Source organism: Eleutherodactylus coqui, chromosome 4 (genome assembly GCF_035609145.1).
Source record: "Eleutherodactylus coqui strain aEleCoq1 chromosome 4, aEleCoq1.hap1, whole genome shotgun sequence".
Taxonomy (NCBI): Eukaryota; Metazoa; Chordata; class Amphibia; order Anura; family Eleutherodactylidae; genus Eleutherodactylus; species Eleutherodactylus coqui.
Genome location: NC_089840.1, coordinates 64,143,245 through 64,168,390, shown reverse-complemented (window position 1 = coordinate 64,168,390; position 25,146 = coordinate 64,143,245). Strand labels below are relative to the sequence as shown.

Below are 25,146 nucleotides of genomic sequence, written 5' to 3'. Positions count from 1 at the left end.
GTTCCTTCATGTGGCACGGCTGCCTGCTGTCTTAATATGATCAGTTGGACTCATTAAGTTAAGAGGTGCAAAATCTAATGTCCGAACAGTGTATGGTGTTATGGGGGATTGTGGGAACAAGCCCAACCATGACATTTGGGCCCAACTTCTGTGGGAAGTCTGTTGATTTACATGGAGGGGTATGCTAATTTTGTTCTTTAAGAATTTTTAATTTCCTGTTTTGGAAATCAAAAGTATTTTTGGGGATCTACTGGATTTTCGGATAAAAAGGCTACACTTCTTCACATGACATGTCCTCCAAGTCCTTCAGAGAACAAGGTCTCAGGATGCTTTCTTCTAAAAAAAAAAAAAAAAAAAAAAAAAAAAAAAAAGGGTGTGCCACACATGCCCACGGGTTGTGTTTGGTATTGCAATTCATCACTATGTATAGGGCTAAACTGTAATACCACACACAACCTGTAGACTGGTGTAGCACTGTTTTTTAAAATAACGCAGTCATGTTTTTCTAATTACAGCCCTTTTAATTACAATTAATTTTTGAGAACACCCTTTCAGGATGCCGTGCCTTCATGCATTGCCACCAACTTATTATTCTTGCCTTCAATTTTATGCACACAAAAAAGGTCATTTTTAATGATTTCTTCAGCTGCAGAACAAAGGAAGAGATTCATGTACCTCGTTTTTTGTATCTTCTCTCAGATTCTCTATCAGCTCCAGCATTTGGGACTTGATTTTGAATATTTCCATGAAAGAGTCTGAAATGTCTTTGTTCAGTTTCATCATCCTGCTCTGCACCTCCTTCTGTGAGCGCGACAGCTTCTCTTGGGAGTCATTGACTTCTTTCCTGTAGGAAAAAAAATAAAAAATAAAATATATCTCTCTCTCTCTATCTATCCTCTATCTCTCACATATACACTTGTCATTTAGTTATTGCTTTGAGGTTTTAAGGAAGACGTATAAAAGAGAGCTATTGGATATTAGAGCAGTTATCTGAATACAAAGGAATGCTCGAAAAATACAAATCATCTCATCCCAGAATCCTCCCTTTCCCCATGTGAGATGGCTCCCATGCTGAGCCTTAATTTTGCACTTTTTGTGACAAATGGATGATTTTCGGCCTATTACCCTACCAACATTAAGATTATAAAAGAAAAAAATACATTTTTGCTAGATTTTCTTGCACATTTGGTCTGCACTTACTGCAAGTCTTTGATGGTATCCTTCAGATCCTCACACTGAAAGTTCCTTTCCAGCACTGTTCGATGATGGGTTCTGAGCTGGGATTCAACCTCTGTCACCTGCTCCCGACACACACTGTTCTCCTGCTCAAGAAACTAAAAATATAAAATATCTATCAGAGTATGGCGTGGAAAGCAGAGAATCAAATCCATGTTCCATATAATTAAAAACAGATTGTCTGCTACGAATTTCTGCATTCTTCAAGCAATAACCATTTTGGAGCATCTTTCTTCAACTTTGTGTTGTGCCTTTCCAGTTATTCCTCCTGAATAAATTGACAACCAGGTGTTCCAGCGCTACCAGTTTAGGATTCTTTGAAGGAACCTCCAGGATCATCGGGTCCAACCCCCTGCTCACTGCAGGATTTACTAAATCATCCCAGACAGATATTTGTCCAGCCTTTGTTTGAACACTTTTATTGAAGGAGAACTCACCACCTCCCGTGGTAACCTGTTCCACTCATTGATCACCCTCACCGTCAGAAAGTTCTCTCTAATATCTAATTTGCGTCTCCTCCCTTTCAGTTTCATCCCGTTGCTTCTAGTCTTTCCTTGTACAAATAAGAACAGGGCTGATCCCTCTGCACTGTGACAGCCCTTCAGATATTTGTAGACAGCTATAAAAAGTCTCCTCTCAGCCTTCTTTTCTGCAAGCTAAACATTCCCAGATCCTTTAACCGTTCCTCACAGGACATGATTTGCAGACTGCTTACCATCTTGGTAACTCTTCTCTGAACTTGTTCCAGTTTGTCTTTTTAAATTAAGGTGCCCAGAACTGGACATGGTATTCCAGATGAGGATGTTAATGTTTCCCTTGTCAAAGGGTCATGTCCTTAGATAGCGCGATACTGACCAATCAGTGCTCACAGTATCAGACCAGAGATTGGAGCTGCAGGAAGATAATTTGCATATTCCCCGTTCATTCTGGGAAGAGCAAAGAATCACTGTAAACGGGAAGATTGCCAGGATTAGCTGCGTCTAGCTACTCGGAGAACAATCGCCAGACAAGAGATTGGAGCTGGCGCGCGAAGTTGTACACTTAGTAGTATCTTATAGGTTATTTATCTTCACTACAATTCTTGACCTTTATAGGTTTGGAAGTGGACATCAACAGACAACATGGAAAAGCAGAGGAGCCATCTGGTGAGCTGCAATGTATGCCATATGTTTACAGATCTACCAAAGAAAGCCAAAAGTCACCTGCCAGAGATGTAAGCTTGCGTCTCTACTGGAGGAAAAGGTGCATAGACTTCAGGAGAGAATAGCTACAATGAAACTTATAAGGAAGGTGAGGATTTCCTTGACAGGAGTAGAAGAAAGTCTTCAAAATGTTGAAGGAAAAGAAATGTCTAGAGAAGCAGAGGAATGGAAGCATGTGACCCCAAAAAAGCAGAAGAATCAGGAGTCAGCCAGCACTCACACTGTTAGGGAACCAGTACCAGGTTCTGACGCAGGAGGACCCGGTACAGGTTCCTGAGCAGAAGGAGAAAGAGGTACAGCAAGAAATGAGTCTGTCCACAAAAGAACAGAGCAGAGGAGAAAGAGGTACAACAAGAAATGACTCTGCCCACAAAGAACAGAGCAGAGGAGAAAGAGGTACAGCAAGAAATGAGTCTGTCCACAAAGAACAGAGCAGAGGAGAAAGAGGTACGGCAAGAAATGACTCTGCCTACAAAGAACAGAGCAGAGGAGAAAGAGGTACAGCAAGAAATGACTCTGCCTACAAAGAACAGAGCAGAGGAGAAAGAGGTACAGCAAGAAATTACTCTACCCACAAAAGAACAGAGCAGAGGAGAAAGAGGTACAGCAAGAAATGACTCTGCCCACAAAGAACAGAGCAGAGGAGAAAGAGGTACGGCAAGAAATGACTCTGCCTACAAAGAACAGAGCAGAGGAGAAAGAGGTACGGCAAGAAATGACTCTGCCTACAAAGAACAGAGCAGAGGAGAAAGAGGTACAGCAAGAAATGACTCTGCCTACAAACAACAGAGCAGAGGAGAAAGACGTACAGCAAGAAAGGACTCTGCCCACAAAAGAACAGAACAGAGCAGAGGAGAAAGACGTACAGCAAGAAATGACTCTACCCACAAAGAACAGAGCAGAGGAGAATGAGGTACAGCAAGAAATGACTCTGCCTACAAAAGAACAGAACAGAGCAGAGGAGAAAGAGGTACAGCAAGAGAGGACTCTACCCACAAAGAACAGAGCAGAGGAGAAAGAGGTACAGCAAGAAGTGACTCTGCCCACAAAAGAACAGAGAAGAGGAGAAAGACGTACAGCAAGAAATGACTCTGCCCACAAAGAACAGAGCAGAGGAGAAAGAGGTACGGCAAGAAATGACTCTACCCACAAAGAACAGTGCAGAGGAGAAAGAGGTACGGCAAGAAATGACTCTACCCACAAACAACAGAGCAGAGAAGAAAGAGGTACGGCAAGAAATGACTCTGCCTACAAACAACAGAGCAGAGAAGAAAGAGGTACAGCAAGAAATGACTCTGCCCACAAAGAACAGAGCAGAGGAGAAAGAGGTACAGCAAGAAATGACTCTGCCCACAAAGAACAGAGCAGAGGAGAAAGAGGTACAGCAAGAAATGACTCTGCCCACAAAGAACAGAGCAGAGGAGAAAGAGGTACAGCAAGAAATGACTCTGCCCACAAAGAACAGAGCAGAGGAGAAAGAGGTACAGCAAGAAATGACTCTGCCCACAAAGAACAGAGCAGAGGAGAAAGAGGTACAGCAAGAAATGACTCTGCCCACAAAGAACAGAGCAGAGGAGAAAGAGGTACAGCAAGAAATGACTCTGCCCACAAAGAACAGAGCAGAGGAGAAAGAGGTACAGCAAGAAATGACTCTGCCCACAAAGAACAGAGCAGAGGAGAAAGAGGTACAGCAAGAAATGACTCTACCCACAAACAACAGAGCAGAGAAGAAAGAGGTACAGCAAGAGAGGACTCTGCCCACAAAAGAACAGAGCAGAGGAGAAAGAGGTACAGCAAGAAATGACTCTACCCACAAAGAACAGAGCAGATGAGAAAGAGGTACAGCAAGAAATGACTCTGCCCACAAAAGAACAGAACAGAGCAGATGAGAAAGGGGTACAGAAAGGCAGATTTTAATTAACTCAGAAAGAGGGTAGGAAGGATCCAATGGATGGATGTTCTTAAGGACAGAAATGTCCAAGAAGGTTGAGAAATATTGTGAAATGAGATTCTTAAAGTACAATTGTTAACAATTCCTAAAAGAAGGAAGAATAGGAAGCATTTAAAGAGACCAGGATGGATGAACTCAGAACTTACACACGTTAGGAAGAAAAATATGTTTATCAAATGCAAAGGGCGGGGAATACCTAAAGAAGAATATAAAGTGGTCTGCAGAAACTGTTTGGCAAGTGTCAGAAAAGCTAATAATGAATTGAGGCTTGCAACAGAGGCCAAAAGCAATAAAAATGGATTTTGGGGGTATGTCAAAAGCAAAAGAAAAGTCAAAAATGCTATTGGATGCTTACAAGATGAAAATGGTAAAATTGGTTAAGAATGCTGTTGGGAATGCCAAACTGTTAAATTGCTATTTTGTATCGGTTTTCTCTCAGAAAGTAGATGGAACAACTGATCTTTCCAGTGCTATTGGGGGAATAAAAGAACGCAGGCTATCTACTGTATAAGCAGAGAGATGGTGAGGGAACACTTAGCTAACTTAAATGAATTCAAGTCTCAAGGTCAAGATGAATTGCATCCTAGGATACTAAAGGAAACAGAGGAGGCAATTGCTGAACCACTCGCCGTAATCTTTGAAAAGCTATGGAGAAAAGTCACAGAAAATTGGAGAAGGTCAAAATGTTGTCCCCATCGTCAAAAAAGGCAAGAAGGTGGATCCAGGAATAGGTATACTAATAGATCATAGACTGAACATGAGTCAACAATGTGATGCAGCAGCCAAAAAGGCAAACCTAATTCTGGGATGTATTAAGAGAAGCATAGAGTCTAGATCACGTGAGGTCATTATCCCCCTCAACTCTTACTTAGTCAGACCTCATCTGGAATACTGTGTCCAGTTCTGGGCACCCCACTTTTAAAAAAGACAGACAAACTGCAACAAGTTTAGAGAAGAGTTACCAAGATGGTGAGCGGTCTGCAAATCATGTCCTATGAGGAACGGTTAAAAGATTTGGGAAGGTTTAGCTTGCAAAAAAGAAGGTTGTCTACAAATATCTGAAGGGCCGTCACAGTGCAGAGGGATCAGCCCTATTCCCATTTGCACAAGGAAAAGTAGAAGTAATGGGATGAGAGTGAAAGGGAGGAAACACAGAACTCTCCACCTTCCGTGGTAACCTGTTCCACTCATTTATCACACAGAGGGTGATGAATGAGTGGAACAGGTTACCACGGGAGGTGGAGAGTTCTCCTTCAATGGAAGTGTTCAAACAGAGACTGGACAAATATCTGTCTGGGATGATTTAGTAAATCCTGCATTGAGCAGGGGGTTGGACCAGATGACCCTGGAGGTCCCTTGCAACTCTACCATTCTAAGATTCTATGACTCTGAATAAATGAACACCCAGGTGATACCAACTGGATTTAGGTCTCTACAGACATTTCCAGGAAGAATAACAAAGTAATGACAATACTAAGAGTTCTAAGAAAACATTATTTCATGAATAATACAAGTATTTACCAAAGTAGGTATGTCAGGAGGTAGAAAACAACATTTTCGTGGAAAATGTCTGACATTAAAGGGAACCTGTCACCACCGCATACCGCCATAAATCAAATTATGCAGCTGTGAGGTGAGATGATGGGAGGGGATTTTTTATACTCACCTGCTCCCACTGGTGTCCGCTGAGGACGATGTCCGTGCATGGTCTGAAGAGTGTTAAGCCGCCTGCACACGGCAGCGCGGGGTTCCGTGAATCCAACGGCGGAACCAAGCCCTGACAGCAGCGGCGTCCACATGTACCTGTCTTTCCCTCTTTTATCAGTACTGTGGATGAACCCCGCGGCTCATTGTTGGACATGCGCAGTACTGATTTTTTTTTTTTCAATCCTTTTTTTTTTTTTTAACTCTCTGTCGCTAGGTGATGAAGTGGGAACTGCGACCTGCCTGCAATGTTAATTGTGGACGGGCTACGGGTCGGACAGCTTTCATTGACTTCAAAATGCGCAAAAATGGAGAATGCTGCCATTTTTCCTCCGTTTGCGAAAAACCGCAATTGGTTTCCACAAGTCTGCAGGAAAAGGAGTTTTTCCATAGCATGCTATGGATGGCACTGCTGCAGATCCACGGTGCAGGCGGACTTAGATTTTCAGGCTGTGTGCAGACTTCACCAGTGGACACTGCAGGAACGGGTGACTATGAAAAAAAACAGCCCCCCCCCCCCCCCCCAAAAAAAACACAATACCACATCCTCCACCTAACTGAATGGCACTATAACTTAGTTTATGTTGGTGTTCGGTGGCGACAGGGTGTTGGATCATCAAATGTTCTGAATTATTGGATGGTTATAGAAAAGCAAGTAAAATGTGATTTTAAGGGTACACAATCTTCAGGAGGGAAGTGTTTATCATTGTCTTTCAATCAGATGTAATCTTGTCCTAGATTTGGCAATTCCGTGCCCTAAACAAGCGTCAGACGATCATAACTTCTGCAGTTGAATGGTAAAAGTTTCAAGCAGTATTATAAGCAATCCGTTACCTCAAGGCTCTCCGTGTAATACGTGATTTGGGAAGCATGTTCGTTTGCAACCATCTCCAGCCCTTTCTGTAGGTCCTGTTTCTGGTTTAAGGTCTCTGACAAATCCCTCTCCAAACTGATATAGCAGAAGAAATAAAGTTACTGCACTAACCAGCTAAACATGATAAAAAAACCTGTTTTATCAGGCACACGCCATCAAATGTGTGATGTATCAGACGTGACAAACAAGTAAATAACATCTTATTTTTCTTTTCTTTAATTGACTTTAATGAATAGAAGAAAAAAATATATATATTGACCCCCTGAGGATCAGCTGGGAGTCCGATACGATGGATATATCCTCGTAACCGGTCACAAAACACTGATCTGGGTAAACTCTGTGCTGCTTTCTCTCATACAGGCAATGGCATCTACTATTTCAAGTTTGTCCTACAGCAGCAGTGAAACAACAAAAAGCAAAAAAAGTATAAAAAAAAAACAAACCTGAAACATTACAAAGAATTAAGCCAGGAAAAATAGGATTGGGGTAACTAAATGTCAATGAAACTTGGATCGGTTTTTTTAAGAGTTTCACTGAAGGATAATGCAAATTGGGGTCTAGAAACCGATAAGTTTGAGGCCAGATTTATTTTAAGCCTCCCTCTATGGCCTCCTGCAGACGGCCGGGTCGGTCCGGTCGGTTTCTCGCAGCGGGATGCGAGCTGTGCCCCTGCAGTGACCACCGCAGCTTACCTCCTCCCGGCGTCTTGTCTGCTCTGCTATGTGCCAGCTGTCACCCAGTCAGCACATACGGAGAGCAGAGTCGGCGCATCAGAGGTGACGTTTCTGTGCGGAAATCTGATTAAAAAAAAAAAAAGACACCTTTTTCTTGTTGAAATCTGAAAACCGAAGTTGCAGTGTAACCCTAGCCGAAATTATTTTCTTAATTACTTACACTGAAATCTGTTCAACCAGGTGCTTGATTCGATCCTGATATTCATGTCCTCTGAAATGAAATTAATAATACGATCAACCACAGGAAAGACTTATGTGTTTCACTTTCAAAAACATATGTGTTCGGTACACATGGCGTTGTCAGATTGGGCATTTTTGCTTAGGGCAATTAGTTTTTGTCAGAAATTTATTTTTTTGGGGGGGGGGGGGGGACGGACGTATTTTTGTTACAAAAAAAAATTCCTCTCTCACCACGGTCATGGAGGGGGACGGGCGGACCACAGTAGACCTTGGATATAGCTCTTGCCATAAGTAACTATAATCCTGTTTTCTCCTCCGTGTCACTGACAAACAGAGTAGACTTTGGGATGTTTTTTCTAAGCAGTGCCCAAGGGGGAGGGACAAAGAAAAATGTAGAGTGGGCATCCTATTCCCAGTGGGCACATATAGGCAACAAGTTCGCTGGTGGCTGCCAAGAAAGGCTTTCTGTAGGACTAAGAGATAATGAAGCTTGGAGGCATCCAAATGACTAGGAAGTGCTTGCAAATTTTGTAGGATGTTATACCCTTGTAATTTAGCCAGTATAGACAGACTAGCCGGCGGTAGGCACATACAGAGATCACCAGGTACAAGTGATTGAAGTAGGAGCGGAGGTAAAAGACAGACTTGAGACTGGAGCGGATATGGCCGTGGCAAAATAATAAATTGTTTTTCCTTTTTTTTTTTTTGCATGCATGCACAATTAGCTAGGTAGGACATTGAGGCAGATGGCTTCGAGTGACCTTAAGTAGAGAACGAGTGAAGTAGGTTTGGTGCCGAAAGGATCAAAGGATACCGAAAATAACGTACTTTATAATCCAAAGACAGAATTCTTGTGAATTCTGTCTTGGAAATGAAGGAAGGGAATGTCCTCTTAGAGGGGCAATAGATCACTGGAGAGCCAACATTGCTGAAGAACGCGACTCAGCATGCTGTAAGTGTCTGTCCCATTGCTCCATCAAAGCGGTACAGCTCCCAGTAGAGGAGAATCATTTATTAGGAGACAAATAGGAGAACCAGGAGGTGGTGATGGAGAATGGGTCATGAAGAAAGTTTTGAAGAATCTGTACAGCAGCATGCGAAATAAAACCTCAGAATCCCCCTGGCGAGGAAAATTATAGTAACTGAGAACAATCAGCTCCCGAGAGGCCTGGGGCCTCGGAAGAACTGCCATGGTGAAATCAGATGAGAACGTTACCAGGATGCCAGCATGGACAATGATCTGTCAACCAGGGAGGGTGAATGGGAAAGGGAAATTACATACTAAGCCAAGTATACGAGGATTAGTCACTGAAGATGTGCATGACATCTGGAACTGAGGGAAAGGTATTAGAAAGACAGAATGTGCTTACTAGTCCTTATAATCTGTGAGGATCAAGTACCCCTTAGCATCATGACACCTGTAAAACTGCCAGCACTGAGCGCCATACCCAGCTGAATAACTTGACAAACTGAAGTAACGGCTGCTTCACGTAGTTATACAACTTGGCCAGAAGGGGCAAGCAGCATCACATAACTACCCCGCCTGTGTAAGAGAGAAGAATGGTAAACATCTGAATAGCAGGGTTATAAAGGGATTTTCCAGCCTAGCCATGGACTGACTGGAGGCTGTGGAAATCTAGAGAGCTTATCTAAAGCTAATAATGAATTTAGGTTTGCAACAGAGGTCAAAAATGCTGTTAAAAAGGCCAAACTTTTAAATTCCTATTTTGTATCTGTTTTCTCTCATAAAGTAGATGGAACATCAACTGATCTTCCCTGTGCTATTGGGGAAATAAAAGAATGCAGGCTATCTATATGCAGATAGATGGTGAGGGAACACTTGGCTAACTTCAATAAATTTAAGTCTCAAGGTCCAGATGAATTACATCCTGGGATACTGAAGGAAGCAGCAGAGGTAATTGCTGCAACACTCGCTGTAATCTATGAAAAATCCTGGAGAACAGGGAAAAAAAATGTTGTCCTATTTTTCAAAAAAGGGAAGAAGGTGGACCCAGGAAACTACAGGCCTGTGAGCCTGACTTCTATACCGGGAAAGATCTCTGAACAAACTATTAGGCCAGCTGCACACAGCAGAGCAGTATTCCGCATGCGAAATCCAGCCCTGACTGCAGCCAGCGACTCTGCGTACCTCTAGTAGTCATCTTTTTTCTGTACTGTGGATGGTCCAGATGGCTTGCCGTCAGACATGTGGAGTAGATTTTCCCACGCCGTCGCTAGGCGATGGCGCGGATTACGTGAACTTTCCCGCAATGTTAATTGCGGACAGGCCGTGGGTCGGACGGCTTCCATTGACTTCAATGGAAGCGGTCTGAGCAGAATCCGCTCAAAAATAGAGCATGCTGTGATCTTCCCCCTGCGAGCGGAAACATCAATTTATTTCCACTCATCTGCAGGAAGAATCACTTTTGCATAGCATGCTATGGGAGGTATTTGCTGCGTGACCTGGAGGCCATCGCCTGCTCCGGATTTCGCAATGCAAATCTGGTCATGTGCAGCCGGCCTTCAACAGCAGGCATGCAAGTACTTGGAGGAGAATGGAGTAATAAGCCAGAACCAGCATGGGTTTGTAACAAACAAGTCATGCCAGACGAATCTAATTTTTTTGTATGATTGACTCATCGACTGGGTTGATCAGGAAAATGCAGTAGATATACTATATCTTGACTTTAGTAAAGCATTTGACAAAGTATCTCATGCCAAGAAGCAAAAAGACAGTCAGCGGCACACGGTTAAATGTCCACGCAGTGTGGGAGCAATCAATGCCTGGTGCCAGCACACAGTGATCGTTGACCCACCGATCTTCAGTAAGCACTCCAACGATATAGATAAGTGTGCAGCATTCAGGAACTCATATCCATTTCATATGGTTATATCAAAGAATCCAAACGGTTTAATATAACTCCATGGTATACAACAGACATGCGACATGTCGACCTATACGGTCTTTGTCTTTATTGTTAAAGTATCTCATACCATCCTTTTTTTAAAAATGACCAAATATGGGATTGACAAGGCAACAGGTAGGTGGATTCACAACTGGCTGAGTGATCGTACTCAAAGAGTGGTCATAAATGGCTGCACATCCAAGTGGAGGAATGTATCTAGTGGGGTACCACAAGGCTCTGTCCTAGGCCCAGTGTTGTTCAACATTTTTTATAAATGACCTGGGGGAGGGAATTGATGGGAAGCTGATCAAATTTTCAAACACAAAGCTGGGAGAGGGAGACGGAGAAAGAGAATTCAAAAAGATCTAGAAAAGCTTGAACAGTGGGTGGCGACTAACAGAATGGTATTTAACAAGCACAAATGCAAGATACTACATCTGGGCAAAAAAAAAAATGGAAAAAAGCACATACAGAATGGGAAGAACTGAGCTAAGCAGCAGAACATGTGAAAAAGACTTGGGCATACTTATAGTACAGACTGAACATGAGTCAACAGTGTGATGCAGCAGCAAAAAAGGCAAACACAATTTTGGGATTTATTGAGAAGCATAGAGTCTAGATCACGTGAGGCAGTTATCCCCCTCTACTCTTCTTTAGTCAGACCTCATCTGGAATACAGTGTCCAGTTCTGGGCACCCCACTTTATTAAAAAAAAAAAAAAAAGACACAGCTCTTCTCTGATCTTGCTCTAGTTTGTCTATCAGGCAGGTGAGCGGTCTGCAAGTAATGTTCTATTAGGAACGGTTAAAGGATCTGGGAATGTTTAGCTTGCAAAAAAGAAGATTGAGAGGAGTCTTAATAGAGGTCTACAAATATCTGAAGGGCTGTCACAGTGCAGAGGGATCAGCCCTATTCTCATTTGTACTAGAAAAGACTAGAAGCAATGGGATGAAACTGAAAGGAAGGAGACACAGATTAGATATTAGAAAAAAAACTTTCTGACAGTGAGGGTGATCACTGAGTGGAACAGGTTACCACAGGAGGTGGTGAGTTCTCCTTCAATGGAAGTGTTCAAAACAAAGGCTGGACGAACATCTGTCTGGGATGATTTAGTGATCCTGCACTGATCAGGGGGGGGGGGTTGGACCTGATGGCCCTGGAGGTCCCGTCCAACTCTATAAATCTAGAACAAAACAACATCGTCCAGTGATTGTTATATGAGCTGTGCGGTACTCAGCAAGACTATATGATCTTGTTATAGAGTCCGACAGTAAAAAAAGGTACTGTGGCTGATTAATACTTGCAATCGCTATATAATTCTGCAAATTCTAAGTTTGCCATGTGCAATCTGCCGTGTATGGCAAGGGGAAGCAAGTCTGCATGCTGTCGGATGCTGCGTATAGCAGAATAGAAGAAGTCTGTCCCTGCAAGAGAGGTAATAAGATGGTTGTGGCGAATACAATACTTTTTAATGCCTACTATGACAAGTAACAGATGGAGTCGGGGAGGATGTGGGTGGCCGAGACAAGTATTTGCAGCATAATTCTATCATCTGTCAGAAACCCTCTTTTGCCTTTCAGGATGAGGTCCTAAGTGCCTGTAGCTGACATGGTTACGCAGACGCAAGCAAGAGAGTCTGGCAAAAATCATGACATGTGGGCCCTAGCAGGAAAGGGGGGATAAAGGGAGACCGCCTGATATTTGTAACCTTGCATATTCAAGTATATGCTGAAGGCTAGTAGTAATAAATGCCATTACTCATACCGAGCAGTCGCCTCATTCAGCTCTTTTTCTAGCAGTTTCATAGATGTATTCTTAGCAGAAAGCAGGTCCTCAAGTTCAAGTTTTTCTTCCTTCAGTTGCTCAATTTCAACTTTCCGTGTACACAAAGTACCCATAAGAGATTCCAGTTCTAAAACAAAACAGTGTGTAAATAATACGGCTGCTGAATCAATCGTTCAGAAGGAATTGCATGGAGGGTTTTAACTATATTTTTGGTCTAGTAATTGCATTTCAAAGTTACTATCTGTTATATTTGTGTAAATTGGTTCAAATCACAGATGACAATGGCGAGTATACACTGAACCTTATTAGCGACACACATCTGGTATCACCTTTTTTTGGCTTTCAGAACCACAGCAATTAATTGTGACAGATTCCACTAGTTGGCGAAATCATTCTACAAGCATGGTGGCAGACGGCGTTCGGGTCCCTCTCGCTGGTCTCTGGCGCTGCAGCAGTCTTCCATGTAGTCCTCAGCGCTGAGAGAGCATTCTCTTCCTGGTAACGAGGCTTGAATACCCCGCCTCCAGCAAGAGAATGCTGGGATTGTATCACGTGGCTCAGCCAATCAGGGCCGGTGCTCGATGAACAAATCACGGTCATTCAATGATATCATTCATTGAATGGCTGTGATTTGTTGATCAAGCGTTGACTCTGATTGGATCACGAGCGCAGTGGCTCAGCCAATCACAGCAATCTCTAGCTGGAGGGTCGTAGAGAAGACCTAGTTGCTATTGGTATGTGCATGGTGTACCAGGCAGAGTTCTGAGGAAGGGGCGTTGCCCCGAAACATCTTTTTGTGCTAGGTTTAAAATAAAACGGAGACGCTGAGCTTACTTTCTGTATTCTACTGAACTTTATATTTCGGCCAGCTGCGCCCACACCCATCACATTTTTTTCTTCACTAACCCTCCCATCAGGATGGTGCAACAGAAATACGGATTTATCTGACTAGGCCATGCTTTTCCACTGCTCAGTGTTCACATTTTTACGTTCTTTTGCCCAGTGATCGTCGCCTTTCTGTTTCTCTTTAGACAGTAAAAAAAAAATTCACAAAAGGGCACCTCATGGATCACAAGTATAAAAATTAAACCCTAAATTAGGTATCTGTTACCCATTGGTAGGTGTGTGTTACCCATTGGTACCACACCAAGTTTAAACTGGTACTAATAACCAATATGACGAGTGGTTAGATCCTCTTCCATATGCATTTATCAACTTTTTTCCTAAACTCGCAGGGAAGTCATACCAAGCAAAGGGGAAACAGAATGAAAACAGAGAATGCCTGTGATTGTTTTTAACTTTTTGTTTCCCCTTCTGTGATACATTTATATTAGTGTAGGGACCCACTATAACGCAAGGAACAGTGAAGTGGTTAGTGGGCTCATGTATCTTGGCCAACATCCAACCAATGCCTTGCATTTATTATCTATCATTCACATGCAGTGTGGCATTAAGACTCCAGGGGGAGCCCAGGGTGGCAGTACCAATGTGGTTCACTGAAGGATATGCAGGGCAACCCGCCGAATTATCATGGCGTCATTAATAGGTTGCTGGTCTGCATGGTGAACTACATATATCAGAATGGTCTGGCACCCTGTATCCACTATGTGTGGGAGTATACGCCAAGCATCCACCCCCCTCATTATCAAGAGGCAGTGTGAATGGTTGTCTTATCGGTGTCCTGCACAGGTGTTATTGGCTCCTCCACTTGGTAGTCAGCTACCTGCATGGTGAGAGGATGCATCTATATGCACTCCTCAGTCAGTAAGTAATGGCCATTTTCTGTGATTGTTTTTAATTTTTTCTTTCCCCTTCTGTGATGCAAAAAAAAAAAAAAATGTAAGCAGCAGATACAGTAAAGGCCCATTTACACGCAACGATTATCGCTCAAAATTTGTTCAAGCGACCAAATTTAAGCGATAATCCTCACATGCAGGCATTGGGCACTTATCGTTTGAATGAGGATTTTAAGGTGAACTTAAAATCCATGGTTCAGCTACGAGAGCTAAAGCAAACACCTATATCTCTCAGTAGTCAACAGGCTGTTATCTCTGCTGGGAGCTGGCATTTAACATTGTAATCTGCTGGGTGCTGGCATTTAACATTGTAATCTGCTGATCCCCCCCGAAGAGAACAATGCAGCTGCGTGCACAGCTGGGTGTGTAATTAATCACACACTGGGCTCTGCAAACAGCTCCTGGAGGCCCTTTTACGTGCAAATGGAGATGATAAAGTGTTAATGGCCATCAGTGGACATGAACACTTTATGTAAAAATAAAAAATAAAAAAAAGGAAAAAAACACTAAAACCATCAATCATTTGAAAGATTATCTTTGTCTAAATGGGCCTTGAAGTCTCCTTACTCAGGAGAAAATTAAAAGCAGTCGATCCCGAGGAAGGGACTAATTGTTTCTGCTCCCCAAAACGCATTGGACCTTGGTGTACATTTAATGACAGCTGCGGAATAAGTTGGCGCTATACAAAAAGATTTATTATTATTATTATAATAAAAGGTCCTATGTGGATTGAAGATTAGTGCCACCTGTCATCCTTTGAGCAATCCTGGACACTGTGTGGGTAGTTAGGGGTGCGAGATGGTTTTGCTTTCTCCTTACCTCAAAGTGTGCTTTATACCATTCATTTCTAATATAGTATACTAGTAGGTCCTCCGGTTCCCTCTCCATTTCTTTTCTTCTTTTTCCCTCTTAGACAGGAATCTCATCCAAACTGGTCATCAGCTATTATAGCCCAACCGTTCTAAGGGACGATGTGTTGTGTGTTCGTACACGTTAGTTGGAACACCAGTGGGGTTTTTTGGCTGCAATTTGCTTGGCTGTGCTCAACCAGTTTGTCATAATGATTCTTGTCATCATCCTCTGTTTACATCCGCTGAATTCCCTTTATCTGGATCTTTTTTCCCCATCACACCATTCTTGGTTTTCTCAACACCACTGCGTTAAAAAAAACCTAGAAGGATGGCATTTTGAAATCTTACCGCAGCAAGGCTGGCAACCATGACCATGCCTTGTTTGATGTTCCTCAGATCGCTCAATTGACCTATTCTAATGTGGATTCATAGTGAAACTTATCCACAGAAATCTGACACTTTATTTGATGCTGCACTCCAAAGTTACAGGTCTGATTTTCATACAAATGCGGTGTCTCTAATAAAGTGGACACTGAATGTATAGTCACTGCTTCCACCAAAAAGGTATATGAATCAAACAAACCTGAACCCAGGCGTGAATTCTCCAGCTTCATCTGTTCGGTTTGAGAATTCATGCTTTCTAAATAACCGCATAGCTAACAGAACCAAAAAATGTAGATGTTAAGCTTTGGATAAGACAATCTTACATACAAATAGGCGTATAATACATAAATATAGGAAGAGAGATTGTTTAACAGTAAGCAGTCTGTTGAGGGAGCAGCCATGACAGGGTTATAGGTGTCAAAGGGGACGGTCCCACGCCTGAGACTCCTATCTATGAGTCACAGTGAAGAGCAGCCAAGAGGCCCAGACTCTTGCAGACCTGACCAAACCATGTGGACACTGCAGGTATGGTTGGCCACACTTACCCAGTATCATGACAATTTCATAAGCTTTACATATGGTAATTAGCCAATCGCCAGGCTTGCTTAATTTAAAAGACATCCCATTTAAGCTTATGGTTAAAAGATTTTCCCTACTTCATATGACCTTCTCATTAAAATTTTGTATACATAAATTGATGAATCTCTGTGCAGTAAGTTTCATGGATATATTACACATACAAAAAATGGATGACTGCTGTGTAATTAAGAAAGCCTCTAATAAGAAAAAAAAAAACTACAAGAGTTAGAAGTTCACAGACAAGACATCCTGGATCACCGAGAAAAGCAAATACTCGTATATCATGTACAGATGAGCAAAGAAGATTTAAGACAGCATGGCCAGTAGAGGGCAGTATGCTCAAAGCATAACTTTCTCAATGAGGTTCCAAAAAGTGTTTTTGCTCTTGGTTTACTGACCAGATCAGACATTCATTCAGTCTACAATTTACCTTCTCATTTTCAAGAACTGCCACGTCCCTTTCCATTACAATTCCTTCATATTGTTCAAGTGCAGATTGGGTCTTCTCCTTCATAACGTCAAACAGATGTCTGTATCGAGACATCAACTCCTTTGCCTGAGAGCACTAGCAGGGAAACAGAAGAAAAAAGGTCAGGCAAAATGTATTCTAAATCTAGAAAGAAAAGGCCATAGAAAAAAGCCGAAACTTCTTAAAGGTAGTAGAATGAAAAGGTCCACTACACACGGCACCATTGTTGCTAACAGTGGGCCATAGAGCGTGTAGAGGCTTGTAAACATCCATACAGGCACAGTAGGGTTGGAGAAAATCAGTAAAAGTGTAAATAGCCTTTACGAGGCCTGCATTTACAATGGAAGTTAGAGTTTATCATACGGGTTTACAGCTAGAATGGAGATTTATCACTCAGCCCTGGCATCGAGCAGCTGTTAGAATACTAGTCCTACATCCCACTGGACATACTGAATCTACTACAACTGGCTTTACACAACTTTTGCTGGCTATTTTTCTTGGGCTTTGTCGAAGTTCATATTCTGCATGAAGAAGGCCCATCTAGATCAGTGGTGGGATATGTAGATATTTCTATATCTTCCAAAATATAACAGAGAGCGACCGCATAAGTGAAAATACCTCTAATGCTGCATATGTGGGGGAAGTGGACACTGATTGTAATGTGTAGAGATTAAAATGAGTTAAGAGGGTGCAAATGTGAACCCCGTAAATATGCCAAGTTGACCACTACTGGTCTAGAAAACACAGGCACAACCTGTGAAGCCTGTCTGAAGAGACAGGCAGATGCCTACTTTAGGAAGGCCTAAGACTCACATACATAGCAGACATGGGGGCCCTTTACTAGATGCCCATCGGCATCCCGATAATCTGACAGATGGAGAATCGTCCCCCTTTCAAACTCCTTAGGCCTCATGTCCACGGGGAAAATCAGGCCCGCCGCGGATTCTTCATGTAGAATCCGCAGCGGGTCCCTCCTGCCCCGCGGACATGAGACCTAAAATCAGAATAAACTCACCTGCTCCGGACCTTCCTTCCTTCGCGGTCGGATCTTCTTTCTTCGGCCCAGCGGATGTGCTCAGCATGCCGGCGGCGTTGCGCGCGCATGCGCCGGGCACATCCGCCGGGCCGAAGAAAGAAGATCCGGCCGCGAAGGAGGGAAGATCCGCATCGTCCGGAGCAGGTGAGTTTATTCTGATTTTAGGTCTCCCGCGGATCCGGAAGGCTTCCATAGGCTTCAATAGAAGCCTGCGGGAGACCCGCACGAAAATGGAGCATGCCCATTTTTTTTCCTGCACGCAGATCCGCGCCTGACAGAAAAAATGACATCCGCAGGTATCTAACTACCTGCGGGTGTCCAATGCATCCCTATAGGCGCGCGGATCCGCGTGCGTGAGAAACGCTGCGGATTTTAAATAAATATTTCCTCGTGGACATGAGGCCTTAGTCGCTGTTGACCATGGCTTCTGAGGACTTAAACTTCTGGGTGTGGCAGTAACATATTTACATCAGTGTGTGTGAAATACATAATTCCCAAAATCGTAAATGTACGTCACTGTGCGTTAATGAGTTGGGTTAAAATGTAACTGTGGTTTCCAAGAAATTCAGTCACTGCTTGCTAGCTGAAGATAGGCTCAACAACAGAAAGTCTACGGGTTGACAGACTTGCCACCAGAATAATTCTTTTTAATGGGGTGGGCAGATGCTTATCCAATGTATATTGCCCGATTCAATGCATTGGATATTTCAAAACATCTCATAAACCTAAAAACGTCTCATTACCTGTCTCTGCAACTGGGTTCGGTCCTCTTCCACTTGGGAGGAAACAGACTGAGCTCTACTGACAAACTCGGCCACTTCTTCATTGTAGGAACGCTTTAGGAGAACAAAGATAGATTAAAGGTAGAGATGAGCGAACGTACTCGTTTCGGGCAATTACTCAATCGAGCATCGCTTTTTTTGAGTAACTGCCTAATCGTGCGAAAATATTCGGGGGGTGCCGGGGGTGAGCTAGAGGGAGCTCCCCCCTGTTCTCCACTGTTACCCCCCTGCTCCACCACGCCGTCCTCCCGTATCTTTTCGCCCGAGTAGGCAGTTACTAGAAAAAAAGCGATGCTTGATCGAGTAATTGCCCGAAACGAGTACGTTCGCTCATCTCTAATTAAAGGCATACCTAAGTTTTTTGATTTGACATCCGGTGTGGAGAGACCCTCCTGCACATTGCATTGACCAGTGCTCAGGAGTGTCGCATCACACTCAGTGTCAGTTTACAGAGCAGTGGAGCTACGTTTTCAGTCGCATTAGAAAAGAGGTTAGAAAATAGAAAGCAGCAATATTCAAGCTCAACCAAAAGCTCCATTCCTCTTCAGGCCTTTTACACGGACAGATAAGCGATTGGATTCCCACAATCCAGTGAGAATCTGATCGATTATCATCAGTGTAAACGCATGCCCTGACGATCGTAAATGTAATCACTTCTCATTCGTCGTTCAGTCAGGGCAACCAACAACATTAATATTTCACATCTTTGTCGCAATGGTTATTTCTCCGAAACGTCTGCTTAGTAACAGAGTATGTATGTATGGGACTTGATAAAATCCAATGTGGAACGATCCTATTCAGTACCATTTATTTTTCCCATAAAAGCTACAGAAAGCTAGTTAGTCTAAACGTTGTCATTACCTGCTCTTTATAAGCCTCTTTTACAGACTCACAAAGCAGTCTCTCAGATTCTAAGTCCCGGCGCAGCTGAGTAATGGCTGCTGAAGAATGGATTTCAAGATCCTGGAGACACATGTCCGCCTGAGAACGTCAACACAGACAGTAAGTGAAATGACATCAAGCCTTGTGGCACCGCTACGTGACACTAAATCGAGAAAATGCTGTTTAAACAAACAAAAATATATTAACTCCTATCAGGATCTTAACCCTTTCCAATCCAATGTCGGGCCTGCCCCAACGTCATCATTTCCCTCCACAGCTCAGATGTTGAGGCAGGCCCGACACTGCAGTGCAGGAGTGCATCTGCACCCGATCATCAGACACATCGGGTGCAGATGCACTCCTGCACTGATCCTCAACAAGGACCGTCGAGGAGAAGGCAGAAAGGGTTTTTAACCCTTTCTGCCTTCTCCTTTACACATTACATAGCGCTCAATTAGCGCTATGTAATGCAGGAGATTCCGCCCGGCGATCATGTGACCGCCGGTGTTACCTGACCCCCAGCGGTCCCATGAACGCCGAGCCGGGAGCCTGCACCATGGGGGGGACCCGCTTACCTGTCCGGCGTCTTCCGCATTCTCCCTTCTGCCTCCTGGCCCGGCGATCATGTGACCGCTGGGTGCCACCTGACCCCAGCGGTCACATGATCGCCAAGCCTTTCTCAAGCCAGGTCCCTCCACGGTGCAGTGAGCATCTGCACCTTCCTGAACTCTGTCAGTTCAGGAGGGTGCAGAGAAAATGTATTTTTTCTCATCCATTCTCCCCAACTCCAATTTATTTGGAGCTGGGGAGAATGGATGAGAAAAAAATAAATGGATTTGAAAGGGTTAAACTCTAGGTGCGATTCACTCCAAGGCACCTAGACACCAGCTACACCTTACACAAGATCAAGGTACTAAATGTATTTTCTAGCCATTTCCGAGCAGGAACAGGTTTAAATACCGCATCTTTAGCCTCTATGGCTTTCTCCATGCAATCTCTCATTTCATCCCTCTGAAGGAGGCATTCTTTTCCCTTTTTGCTCATCTTCTCCAAAAAGCACATGTGGTCGCCTAAAAGCTTGCGAGTATGGGTCATCTAGGATGAAAAAGGACAAAGTTGTATATTGCCGTTTGTTCTATGCCATCTATAACCTGTATTACATATAGTAAATACAAAAGTCATTATTTCTCATTCGTATCCTGGAAGCGATGCCTAAACGGGTGTTTCGGATTTCTATAACTAAAGATAACTGTACACATGTGCATGGAGTCTGGCTTTACTTTTAATTCCCAGTCATTGTTACAAGGCTTGTATAAAGAATCTAACTTTGGCTTGCAGGAATGCTGCCTTCCAATAGGTGGCACTGTGGAGATATTGTTCCATCTCTCTTATTTGCATATTACCCAGAGGAGCATGAATGGCCTTACAAGTCTCCTCACTCGCTGTCTACGTGCTCTCCCTGAGGAGAAAAGATAAGGGTTTCTGACCTCCATGAAAAGATATAAACGTTTTGAATATACTTCATATTCCAAATTCCTCATAGTTTATAAGAGCTTTGTTTTCCTTCAGTAAATAAGGGATGGGGTAAGCGGTGACTTTGGCTACAACACAGGTCAGGCAGTGGTTGGGAAATCAGAGCGTAACCCTGCAAGGTACTACTGTAACAGAATTCAACGCAGGCTGCGCTGCAACACACTCATTGCAAACGAATCCGATAAGGTTGGGTTGCTTTGCAATCTGTGGTTCACAGCCAGTTGGGTGGACTTCAATTAGATTAGAGATCGCATTACCGAAAAGGATCATCCTTTATTTCTTTGAATTTCTGTGGATTTAAAAAGCAAAGCCAACACAGATCAAATACAGACAGACATACTAACTGGTCCCCATACTGATGGTGCGTTTCCAGAAATACAAAGGACGCTGCCTTTTTTCATAAAATGCGTGAATTAGCAGTTAGGGGGGTTAATTCGAGACCCAAGTTGATCGATCCATAGTACAGGTGATCCATAATTGATCGGTGAGCATCTGACTGCCGGCACCCCCCCACTGTTCAGCTCTTTGAAGAGGCCGGCTATGCTCCGGCAAGCATAGCGGGTTCCTCTTTGGCTTGTGACGTCCGGATCCATGGCCTTTCTACAGTTTAGGCTGAATGCACACAGTCGGGTCGGACTCAGACTGAGATCTTGCAGCAGAATCAGACCCTATGTCCCGACATTGACCCCCACATATCTGTCTTGTAGTCTTCTTTCTGCTCTGCGGATGTGTCGGCTGGTGCGCCCGCAGCATATGCGCAGTGCACAGAGTCACACAGGCGATGACGTGGTTCCGCTGCCACTCGAACGGCTTCCATTGACTGCAATGGAAGACGTCCGTGCGAGCCTCACACTGGAATAGGACATGCTGGGATTTTCCCTGTGAGCGAGTTGATTTCCACTTGTGGGCATGGAAAAGCGTTTTGCTTAGCATGTTCTCTGGGCAGAATTTGCTGCGGGATATGGAGGCGATCACTCGCTCCGGATCCCGCAGTGCAAATACGCCCATATGAATTGGGCCTTAATCCTATTCAAATATCAGGCACTTATACTACACAATGTACGGCACTGAGCTTGGTATGCAATAAAGATGGCGGCGTGCTCGCCCAAGCACTGCAGCCTCTTCAAGCCGCTGATCTGGGGAGTGCCAGGATTCAAATAACCTATCCTAAGAATCAGTGCGTATCAATTTTTAAGAACTGGCAAACTAAATTATGCTGCTCCATACATACACATACACACCTTGTTTCCGCTGGTGAAGCCCACGCATGGTTTGTAAGTCTGATTTTTGAGTGTGCACTCTCCTATAGACTCCTATGAGAGTACGCACACAGTGGTTTGAAAAAGGCCGGGCTTACACGGCCGTAAGTAGTGGTGCACGCACCAAGTACTCAATTCTGCACAAGTAGTACATGCGTGAAGAGAAAGACACAAGTTTGAGTGGCTCAATAGAAATCAGTGGGTTATTGATGTGTTGCGCGCACCACAAGCGCACTGACAATACCCTCGTGTGAGTGAGCCCAAAGAGTCCGATCTTAAGACCAAGCAATCACTGAACATAGCCATATACTTACTCCTACAGGAGGGCATATATCTTGGGCGTCTCACCGCTGTCCTCCGCAGGTGTACTTGGCTCCCTCATTTGGCAAGTTTGGCTGCCTGAATGCTAAGGGGATACAGATATCTGCCCTCCTGTATCAGTAGGTATATGGCAGTTTTCAGTGATTGTTTGTTTGTTTGTTTTTAGATTTCCCTGTCTGTGATATGATCTTCAGACCACATGCTGATTTCATGACACTGTGGGAAGAATGAAGTGGGCGAGTATAAAAAAAAAAAAAAAAAGTATAAAAATAAATAAAATACATCCCTCGGCTCCCCGTCACCAAGCCGCATGCTGTCCGGTGGTGACAGGTTCCCTTTACGTGACACCTTTAGTGACATTTTTTGGTTTACACTGACATTAGACACTGTCAAGCTCATTCTCAGGTGCAAGTTGGTACCTTCTGCTTTAAGTCAGCTCTGTCTTTAAGTGCAACTTCATACAGACTATTTGCAAACTCGATGGCAGATGAAGCTTCATCTTTGTGTGATATCTGCAATAGAACATAATCATTATTACTGAATTGTCCTGTCCAAACTATGATATGTAAGAGACTAGATACAAACATAGAAAGAATATGGTATAGTCGACGATTTGATTGCAATTATTTACTGTACGTGGACCCCAAAAAAAAAAAAAAAAGTTTTGTTACTTTTGTTATTATACCCTATACTCTGGTATAGCCGCTACCACTAAGAGGCAGAAACTAAGTAAAAAAGGGATAACTCTTCCTACCAGCTATATTTCTGCAGGCACAGAGCTAAATCAGTTTGTAGAAGAGCAGTAGGAGAAACACAATAACACAGCCCTTCAGATGACCCAGAGTCAGAAAGCACTGAGGTTGTCTGCAGATACAACCAAAGGCCTTAAAGAATAAAGAACTGGATGGCTGCAGTGTCCCCCAATGAACAGGACTAAAAATGGACTTTATGGCAATTACCAAAAACCCAGTTTTCTTGTCCGTGTCGTTGGGGGACACAGCAAGACTTTGGGATGTTCCAGAGTTCCCAAGGGGTGGAAAAAGGAAGAGTGAGTGCGGTCCGTCTGTTGCCGCATGGAGACACATGTAACCAAGAGATCTGCCAAAGGAGGAGAAGGAATGTATCCTGTAGAACAGGCCTGCTCAACACATGGACCACATGCGGCCTGGCAGAGGATTTCTCGCAGCCCGCAGCACAGTCATGTGATGCCAACGCGCCACTACAGCTGTCCTAAGTTCTACCAACTGCTAGCAGTAAGGTTTAGACAGTAGTAGTGGTGGCGCTAGAGTGACATGACTGTGCAGGCAGTTCTTGGCTAACGGACCTTCAGTGATTGAAAGCGCAGCGCGGCCAGCCATGTGACTATCATATTCAGAGAAGGAGGCCTAACATTACTGTTGTAGTACGCTACTTATACTAGGGGTAGAATCTACAGAATAGATGGGTTTTTAGCGACTTACCTTTTAAGTAAGCTGTTAAAAACCCATCTGTGGCCCAAAGAGGTTCGCCAATTTTAATTTTGGCTCTGACCTACTGTGAAGCTGTGATGTAGAATATAGAAAAATGTAAAGCCTGGGAAGCAGTTTAATCGCTAGCATGGACAAAGCCCTTGCCAAATGCCAAGGAAGTGCTGCTATCCTAGATGAATTGCCACTACCAGGGTTAATTGTGCCCTGGAAAATGGCACTGTAGATCCTGTTTGATCCCTTGTCTTGCAGTAATGCAGCTAATTCTCCATGAAGGGTATAATGTGACTATCTGTGACCAGGACAGAGGAAATAGTTTCCTGGATTATGACAGAGGTAATGTGAAAGGTTGATACGTTAATCGCTATGTAAACCGCTACAGTCTACCAGAATTCCAGTTATTTGTTTTCTATGGATGGGGAAGGTGAAGCGTCCTACACTTGTGATCACTGCTTAAGCATGTCAGATAGAGTTGAGCAGTAATACAATTCTTCCTCCTATGGAAGAGGCAATGAGGTTGTCTAAAGGCCCACTTATGCTCAAAGATAAAAACGACTGAAAAATTGAAAGATTTTGCAATCCTTTTGCATCAAGTGTTAATGGCCATTAACACCATCATCTTCATTTCCATGTAAAAGGGCCTCAAGAAGTTGTTTGCAGAGCCCAGTGTGTGATTAATCACACACCCAGCTGTGCACATAGCTGCATCGTTTTCTTTGTGGCTGCTGGCAGATTACAATGTTATCTGCTGGCTCCCGTGGAGATAATAGCCTATGGTCTATTGAGAGATACTTTATCTCTCACTAGCTGAACGATGGATTTTAAGTTCACCTTAAAATCATCGTTCAAGCAAAACTGCACGATACCTGCGTTTACATGTAACGGTTTTTGCTCATTTGAACAAATTTTAAACGATACTTCGATACGTGTAAATGGGCCTTATAGTTGCATTCACCGCATTATCCTGTTATAAGAAAGACTAGCAAAAAGCCAATGCTCCTCTTGTGAAAAGGGGTAAGGAGACAGCCTGATGAGTGTAGTCACTGCGATACAGAGACTAGAAGTAAGCCATTTATTCCTCCTGTGGAGGGGGTAAGGAGGCTGCCTTACAGTTCTAGGCACTGCCCGAAACGCAGAGTCTAGCCGTAATACATTTCACTTCTTTAGACTGAGAGAAGATGGCGGCTGGATGGCAGCCTTCGCCATCACGACCATA

At 43.6% G+C, this 25,146-nt stretch overlaps 1 protein-coding gene across 1 annotated transcript in view; it reads right to left on the bottom strand.

The window, feature by feature from the left end:
- SPAG5 (sperm associated antigen 5) overlaps positions 1–25,146 on the bottom strand; it is a 61,151-nt gene that overhangs the window by 12,809 nt on the left and 23,196 nt on the right. Inside the window, exons 8-18 of the mRNA XM_066599598.1 lie at positions 22,884–22,976; positions 20,312–20,446; positions 19,331–19,450; positions 18,431–18,523; positions 16,613–16,747; positions 15,803–15,875; positions 12,552–12,699; positions 7,862–7,912; positions 6,928–7,042; positions 1,201–1,334; positions 676–844 (exon numbers count right to left, since the gene is read on the bottom strand). Coding sequence (XP_066455695.1) covers positions 676–844; positions 1,201–1,334; positions 6,928–7,042; positions 7,862–7,912; positions 12,552–12,699; positions 15,803–15,875; positions 16,613–16,747; positions 18,431–18,523; positions 19,331–19,450; positions 20,312–20,446; positions 22,884–22,976 — 1,266 coding nt within the window. The remainder of the gene's footprint in view (positions 1–675; positions 845–1,200; positions 1,335–6,927; positions 7,043–7,861; positions 7,913–12,551; positions 12,700–15,802; positions 15,876–16,612; positions 16,748–18,430; positions 18,524–19,330; positions 19,451–20,311; positions 20,447–22,883; positions 22,977–25,146) is intronic.